The 8,538-nt window shown below is 38.5% G+C and overlaps 2 protein-coding genes and 1 long non-coding RNA gene across 4 annotated transcripts in view; 1 reads left to right on the top strand and 2 right to left on the bottom strand.

Moving 5' to 3' along the window:
- Positions 1 to 448, bottom strand: part of FBXO40 (F-box protein 40) — a 16,804-nt gene extending 16,356 nt beyond the window's left edge. Inside the window, exon 1 of the transcript XR_003006413.1 lies at positions 336 to 448. The gene's annotated coding sequence lies outside the window, so the exon portion shown is untranslated. The remainder of the gene's footprint in view (positions 1 to 335) is intronic.
- LOC112416023 (uncharacterized) overlaps positions 1 to 1,256 on the top strand; it is a 10,328-nt gene extending 9,072 nt beyond the window's left edge. For both annotated transcript variants that reach the window (XR_003006416.1, XR_003006414.1), the window contains one exon: positions 1,056 to 1,256. This is a non-coding gene — a long non-coding RNA (uncharacterized LOC112416023). The remainder of the gene's footprint in view (positions 1 to 1,055) is intronic.
- Positions 1,257 to 5,513: 4,257 nt separating this feature from the next.
- Positions 5,514 to 7,369, bottom strand: ARGFX (arginine-fifty homeobox). Its single transcript, XM_024769232.1, is given in 4 exon segments — positions 5,514 to 5,671; positions 5,674 to 6,085; positions 6,911 to 7,059; positions 7,318 to 7,369. Coding segments are annotated over 4 exon segments (771 nt in total).
- Between the last annotated feature and the right edge of the window lie 1,169 nt (positions 7,370 to 8,538).

The raw sequence follows: 8,538 nt of genomic DNA, 5'->3' as shown, positions 1-8,538 counted from the left end.
CCCCCGTCATCCTGAACCTCCATAAATACTGTGTAACCTTAGAGATGGCACATAACCACTCTGTGCTATCACTATGGTTGATTTTAGAAGAAAGAGCCTAAGCTGTTAGAAAGCAGGTCATCTCTTCCTGCTCTAAGATTTTAGATTCAAAGCAGGAGTTTACCTATGGCTGGGTCTCATTCTCAGCGCTAACCTTTTCACCCCCATATGTAACTTAATTTGCTTAACAACCCTCTTACTCAGAGCAAAAAGGTGATATGCCGCTCAGCCTCTGCCTCCATGTTCACCACTCTAAATTTCCCCTTGATGAACCTGCCCACATTTGAAAAGCTTACCTTAATGGCATGGGCTGAGTCAGCATCTGCTGCACTCGTGTCCCTTGACGGGGAGCGAGTAGACTGCCGGAGGAGGCTCGGCGCGCATTGGCTGCAGCAGAGGACAGAGGTTCGTCGACGAGGTAGGGAAAGGAGAAAAAAACTTCAACAGAAATAGTTCAAGTGTTTTGAAGTTAAAAATAAAACCATATCACAAGGGGCAATGTGACCAGGCTCAGCTTACGATTTTTTCTTTCTCCTGTATTTGTCCACACTCCGTCTCCGTTGGAGTGGCAGTTAGCAGGGGAAGCCGGAAGGCAAGTGGGGTTTTATATCAATGGGTTTTCTTTCCCTTGAGGAAGAAGGAAAATCCTTGTAAGAAGGATCATTTCAAGGCCCGAGCAGCCTCTCAGAGTCCTGTGCATGTGGTTGGCAGATCCAGCTGTGCCCACAGTGGCTGGTGGAGCAGTCAGGACAGGCTGCTGCTCTAATTATAACCGTGCTTTTCACCTAAACCTATCATTGGCTGAGGCAGCAACTTGTGTAAGTGACATGTGGTCCTGTTTCTCCTATTTCTTGTCGTGACAAGTGGCTGTCCTCTCCTGGCCCTCTTCTTTCCCGGATGGTTGGGAAAGGAAGATTTTGTAATTCAGAAATCAGGCATAGAATAAGTCCAGTCTGAGAAAATTAGAGGTGGTAGGAGGCTTAGCTATCACTTAGTCCAACTCTCTCATTTTACAGATGAGAAGACGGAGAATAGAAAGTAAATTGTTCGCCTAGATCTTCCAGCACTACATTGAAAAACGTAGTGAGTGGTCAGGACTTCCGTGGTGGCTCAGTGGTTGAGAATCCACCTGCCAATTCAGGGGACATGGGTTCGAGCCCTGGTCCGCGAAGATCCCACATGCCGTGGAGCAACTAAGCCCATGCTCCACAACTACCGAGCCTGCACTCTAGAGCCCGTGAGCCACAACTATTGAGCCCACTTGCCACAACTACTGAAGCCCACGCGCCTAGGGCCCGAGCCCTGCAAAAAGAGAAGCCACCGCAATGAGAAGCCTGTGCACCACAACGAAGAGTAGCCCCTGCTCGCTGCAACTAGAGAAAGCCCGCGCGCAGCAACAAAGACCCAATGCAGCCAAATATAAACAAATAAATAAAGTAATTAATTTTAAAAAAAAGTAGTGAGTGGTCATCTCTAACTTGTTTTCTTTTTTTCTTTAACATCTTTATTGGAGTATAATTGCTTTACAATGGTGTGCTAGTTTCTGCTTTTCAAATATTTTCTCCCATTCTGGGGATTGTCTTTTGGTCTCATTTATGGTTTCCTTTGCTGTGCAAAAGCTTTTAAGTTTCATTAGTTCCCATTTGTTTATTTTTGTTTTTATTTCCATTTCTCTAGGATCTAACTTGTTTTCTAGCTATGTTCATTTATGTTATATTCCACATATAAGTGATATCATATGGTATTTGTCTTTCTCTTCTGACTTCACTTAGTATGGTAATCTCTAGGTCCATTCATGTTGCTGCAAATGGCAGTATTTCATTCTTTGTTATGGCTGAGTAATATTCCACTGTGTATATATATATATATACCACATCTTCTTAAGGCAGTTGTCTGTTGATGGGCACTTGGGTTGCTTCCACGTCTTGGCTATTGTAAATAGTGCTGCTATGAACATTGGAGTGCATGTATCGTTTCAAATTAGTGTTTTTGTTTTTTCCAGATACGTACCCAGGAGTAGAATTGCTGGATAGTATGGTAGTTCTATTTTTAGTTTTTTGAGGAACCTCCATATTGTTTTCCATAGTGGCTGCACCAATTTACATTACCACCAACAGTGTTCAAGGGTTCACTTTTCTCCGCATCCTCTCCAACATTTGTTATTTGTAGACTTTTTGATGATAGTCATTCTGACAGGTGTGAGGTGATATCTCATTGTGGTTTTGATTTGCATTTCTCTGATAGTTAGCAGTGTTGAACATCTTTTCATGTGCCTGTTAGTCAGCTGTATGTCTTCTTTGGAGAAATGTCTATCCAGGTCTTCTGACCAGTTTTCAGTAGGGTTGCTTGTTTTTTTGATATTGAGTTGTATAAGCTGTTTGTATATTTTGGATATTAACACCTTTTTGGTCACATCATTTGCAAATATTTTCTCCCATTCCATAGATTGTCTTTTTGGTTTGTTTATGGTTTCTTCTGCTGTGCAGCAGCTTTTAAGTTTAATTAGGTCCCATATGTTTATTTTTGCTCTTTTTTCTTTTGCCTTAGGACTGATCCAAGAAAATATTGCTATGATTTATGTCAAAGAGTGTTTTGCCTATGTTTGCTTCTAGGAGTTTTATGGTTTCATGTTTTACATTTAGGTCTTTAAAGCATTTTGAGTCTATCTTTGTATGTGGTGTGAGGGAATGTATTAATCTCATTGTTTACATATAGCTGTCCAGTTTTGGTATCAGGATAATACTGGTCTCAAAATGAGTTAGGAAGTGTTCTCTTGTTTTTTAGACGAATTTGTAAAGGATTGTTAATTCTTTAAACATTTAGTAGAATTTAGCAATGATGCCACCTGGGCCTGGACTTTTCTTTGTGGAAAGTTTTTAATTACTAACTCAATCTCTTTACTTGTTAAAGGTCTATTTGCAGCATTTCTATTTCTTGTTGAGTCAGATTTGGTATTTTGTGTCTTCCTAGGAATTTGCCCATTTCATCTAAGTTATCTGATTTGTTATACAAATTATAAAGTAACAAATGTTCATAATATTTATTTATAATGCTTTTTATTTCTGTAAGGTTGGTAGTTACATCCCATTTCTGATTCTAGTAATTTGATTCTTCTTCTTCTTCTCCCTTGTCCCCCTCCTCCCCTTCCTCCTCTTCCCCTCCCCTTCTCCTCCCCTTCATCTTCTTCTTTCTCTTCTTCTCCCTCTTTTTCTTCTTCTTCTTCTCCTTCTCCTTCTCCTCCTTCTCCTCCTCCTTCTCCTTCTCCTTCTCCTTCTCCTTCTTCTTCTTCTATCTAGCTTGCGTTGATTTCATTGGTTTGCTCTATTGCTTTTCTATTCTCTATTTCATTTATTTCCACTTTAGCCTTTATTTCCTTACTTCTGCTTGCTTTGGATTTATTTTGCTCTTCTTTTTCTAGTTTCTTAAGGTGAAAAGTTATTAATTTGAAAGCAAAACTATGGAGACAAGGATCAGTGGTTGCCAGAGATTAGGGGAGAGGAAGGGATGGATAGGTGGAGCACAGAGGATTTTTAGGGCAGTGAAACTATCCTATATGATACTATAATGGTGGACACATGACAATTACCTATTTGTCAAAATCCATATAATGTACAACACTGAGAGCTAACTCTAATGTAAACTATGGACTTTAGGTGATAAAGATGTATCAGTGTAGGTTCATCAGTTATAACAAATGGACCATTCTGGTGTGGGTTGTTGATAGTGGGGAAGGCTGTGTATATGTGGGAGCAGGGGCTATATGGGAAATCTCTGTACCTTCTGCTCATTTTGCTGTGAAATGAAAACTGCTCTAAAAATAAAGACTATTAAACAAATAAAACATAATTTAGAAAAAACCAGTAAGCAAAAAACCTCACAACCTAAGGGCCAATGTCTCTACCCTAGGTCTGCAGTCTTGCCCTTCAAGATCCCTCTGTGATGACCCAGAATGTGATGGGTAACAAGACATTCAAACCTGCTACTGCTACTATCTCTATTACTTTCCCCCAGTGAATGCTGATACAGTTATTGTTATTATATAATGTATGCTACCAGATTATTCACCTAATTTCTCCCATGCTCGATTAATCACTTAGAAATGTCATTTTTACTTTCTAAATTGAGAGAGGGGTTGGAGTTTCTTCTAATTAAATTGCCTTATGATCAAAGAATACTGTTTGTATGTTATTGAGTTTGTTAAGATTTGCTTCGTGGTCTAATATGTAGTCATTAGGTACTTGAAAAGAATGTGTATTCTCTACCAGCTGAATGCAGAAATCTACATACTTTCATTAAATCAAGCCTATTAACTGTACGGTTAAAATCTCTACCCATACAAAATTTTTATTCATTTGACCTATGGATAAAATCATCTATTATGATTATGTATTTGTCAAGTTTCCCCAAGAGTTTTGTTAATTTTTACTTCATATATTTTGGGAATATGTTAAATGTATACAAATTCAGAATTATTATATCTTTTAGGTTAAATGTTCCCTTTATCCTTGTCTAATATACTTTTACTTCCAACAAAATGTTTTGCCTTAAAGTTTAATTGGATAGATATTAATATAACTATGCCAGCTTCCCTCCTATTTAAAAAAAAAGGTTGATTTGAGAGCTTATTCTTTAAATATAGGCTTTTTCAGCTATAGATTTCTTTCTAAGCACTGATTTAGGCTCATCCCATAAGTTTTGGTATATTGTGTTTTTGTTTTCATTCATCTTCACATATTTCCTAATTTTCCTTCTGATTTCTTCTTTACTGGTTATTTAGGAGTGTGCTTTTTAATATCCATATATTTGTGAATTTCCTGAATTTTCTTCTACTATTGATTTCTATTTTCATTCCATTGTGTTTGGAGAACATGATTTATGTGATTTTAACGCTGTTAAATTGGTTATTTTATGGCTTCAAATGTCTTTTATTCAAACATTTCCAATGTCCATTATTAAGTTTTAAACTTTTCTGTACAGAGGTCTTAATTTCCTTAGTTAATTCCTAGATACTTTACATTTTTCATTGAGAGGTACTTATCTTATTATGTGTTTATTATTGCTTTTGAGAAGTGCCATTAATTTTGTTCGTTAATCATATAGCTGGAAAATTAGCTTAACTGTCATTCTAAAAGTCTGTTGAAAATGTAAGTTTATAAACCTGCTGACATTAAAAGTGGATGACCCCTAAATGCTACTGACCTTTTAAAAAGTCAAAGATAGTTTTGGGAAGAGGGAATTTTGCGGTCTCATTGGCCATCAAAGGGACTAGGAAGGCCTCTCCAGGGAGAGTTGTGGGGCTGATTGTGTAGTACTGAGCTATACTTGCGGGAAGCTCCTAGTTTTTACAACATTTCCATGGAAATCCAAGTAACACTGAGCCAGATATTTGGGTTAAAAGCAGGCAAAGGAAAGAGCATGTACAAGATGCAAGAAGATCCTTTTTCAATACTGTCTGATATTTATTAGTACTTTGATCAGCAACATCCAAAGTGTACCATACTGAAGGGGTTCTGGAATTCCAGGCTGTTTCTTAGACTGTAGGCTGCAAAGCTCCAGCTTGTCATACTGAAGCAGGTTTGCCCAGGAGATAAACCTACAGCTGGATCAGCAAAGAGGCTAAGAAAAGAACTCTATTCTAACTGGGCTTTGTCGGTGAGAGATAATGATACAGAGAATGGAAAGAAGAGCTGGCTATCTCATCCTCATCAGGAAAACTGTACAGTTCCATGATTTGTGCTATGTCATAGGCATCAGAGTACAAAGCAAGAACTGAGGCCACTAGCCTCTCCAACTGAGGATCTTGCATTTGGACATCACTTGTAGCCATCTCAGTGATTATAGAGTCCCCTGCCCAATGGAAAGGGTCTAAGGGCTGAGGTGAGTGGGAGCTATAAGAATCTGAAACTGCAGGGAGAAAAGAATGAGGACTGGTTGATGCTGTGGGCACATTCTTGGCTGGAAGGACCTGGTTCGGTGGCTTTAGTGATTGCTGCTCTTGTTGCCACTGCTACTTCCTCTTTTTGAACTGCTGATTCCTGAACCAAATCTGGGAGTGGGGGAAGAGAGGAGATTATGGTTTGCTACTGGAGAAGGAGTTTGAGGCTTCTCCTGGGTGAAAAATGTCAGATTATAACCCTCATGTCCTCTCCAAATCACTATGATACTGAGTTCTGTGAGAGCAGAGGTAGGTATGAATGGAGTCAATAGGAACAATGAGGGATCAAGGCTGGGCCCCAGAGGAAAAAGAAAGAAAAAAAAGGAGGGTATGTCTCAGAGGTTGTGCTGGGGTTCAGAGAAAGGGTCCTGAACTCTAGAGAAGAGAAGGAAGTTCAGGGATGTAGGGAGAGGTGGAGAATTTGAACTAAGGGATTTTCAAGGATTATTTTAGAAGGCCTCTTCAGTGAGCAATATTCTAACAAAAATTTGGGGCCTTAGCAGACTCAGATGTTGGAGAAGTTACTTGTCTGTTGGTAATGTTGTGAATAAATGATTGCAGAGTTTTGCTAGAGAGGTTCCTAAGTAAGAAGTCTGTCGGGATGAGAGTCATTTCTCTAATTTGAGCTCTTTCGTACCTCTGGAGTTCTAATTCCAGTTATACTATATATTATCTCCGTGAACCAGTCACTTGGCTCCCGAAGCTCACTTTTCCACATCCTTTAAACTGGATGATAATAAAGCCAACATATACAATGTGCCCAGCTCAGTACTGGCACACAGTAGGTACTCAATAAATGAAGTGTTACTACTTCATTGTGTTACAATGAAGTAACAATGTTACTTCTTCATTGTGTTACAGAGGGAATTTCCAGGCTGAATAGTAGAATGTAATTTGGATGGCGGCTCAAAGCACACCTCAGAGGATCAGACAGACCTTTATTGTAGACGCTGGTAGGTTGAGTTTTAAAGCAAGTTCTCTCTGGAGGTTTTTATCTGGAAACATATTGCAGCTAAACAGAGCCTCCAACTCTTCATGCTGTGTGTGTGTGAATGAGGTGCGTTCATGAGGCTTCTTCCATTTTGCTGCAGAGCAGAGATGGAGAGGAGGTGGTTACACTAACACAATCCCCTTCCCACTCAGATCCCCAAAATACCACAACTGTGAATTTCCCGTGTCTTCCCCCCAACCAGGCTTGGAATCTAGGAGATAAAGATCCCAGGTCTTGACTCTAGGAGGCTGAGCCCTGTGTAACAGCACTCTGTCCTCTGTTTTCTGAAATTTAGTTTGTCCCTGCTAGGAAATGTTACCTCTTCAATTTTCTCTGTACCCAGTCTGTCTACCCCGCCTAACCTCAGGACAGTGGACAGTGGTTTCCCTTGTCTTCTTTTCCATATTTTGTTTCTTTTAGAAACTGGGAAAAAACCTCACGTCCCTGTGCCTGAATATATAACACACTCTTCAATATGGGTTTCCTCTTCTCATTTATTTATTCAGGAACCTAGTCTATCTCATCTAGAAAATGGGTTTTTTCTTCTCCAGGCTTTCTGAACCTCTATTTGCTCTTCTGAGAAAAGGTTCATAAGAAATGAGACATAACTAAATATGTGGAGACAATTGAAAAATTATGGAGTATTTTTAAAAATGGCAATGGAGAGAAAAAGGAAATTTTCTAAGAAAATACAATTTCCAAAATTTGCTGAAAAAGAACTGCAGACACTGAATGGACTAATAACCATTAAAAGAACAAGTAAGTTATAGAATTCAAGGCAATGCTGTGCTAATTCTCCTGCTATATGCCCATTTCAGTATAAGGAAGAAGAGTCTTCACTTGGTCCTCACTTCTGTATTTGAAGTTCCCAACACCAACACTAAAACCAGACAAGAATATACACTACCAACAAAACTATAAAACTAATGCTACTTATGAACACACACAGAAATAACTTTTACACATATATTTAATATAATCACATATTTAAATGTACATATTCCTAAACTTATAGTATCTAATTTATTTTTGAAGTTCATATATATTTGAAATCAAATATATAAAATATTAATTTATAATTATTGATTTTTTTCTACTCACATTTTACAAAAGTATTCTATTCGAACTGTTTGCATTTACCTTAAATAGCCATATCTTCATCAACACTCTGATCCTCTTCTTTTTTTCTTTTTTTGGCCATGCCACGCAGCATTCGGGATCTTAGTTCCCCGACCAGGGGTCGAACCCTTGCCCCCTGCAGTGGAAGCACGGATTCTTAACCACTGGATAGCCAGGGAAGTCCCCTGATCCTATTCTTTTAATTAAATAGTGTAGTTTTACCAAGCATATGATCTTTACTTTGAAATACGTTTTTTGTGATACAGCACTTTCGGAATATGTTTATGAAATGCTGTTACTAGGAATTTTGTTTTAAGTTACAAGAAACTTATATAATATTAAGATAACTCTTTTGCCCCCACATTCATCCTGTAGGGGTGCATTTGCGATCTCTACAACTTACTAGTTACCATATTGCTTTAAAACAAGACAATGTTTTATTCATGTATTTGTG

This window comes from Neophocaena asiaeorientalis, unplaced genomic scaffold (genome assembly GCF_003031525.2).
Source record: "Neophocaena asiaeorientalis asiaeorientalis breed wild unplaced genomic scaffold, Neophocaena_asiaeorientalis_V1.1 scaffold671, whole genome shotgun sequence".
Taxonomy (NCBI): Eukaryota; Metazoa; Chordata; class Mammalia; order Artiodactyla; family Phocoenidae; genus Neophocaena; species Neophocaena asiaeorientalis.
The sequence above is the reverse complement of the archived record's forward strand: the minus strand, read 5'-3'. Positions and strand labels throughout refer to the sequence as shown.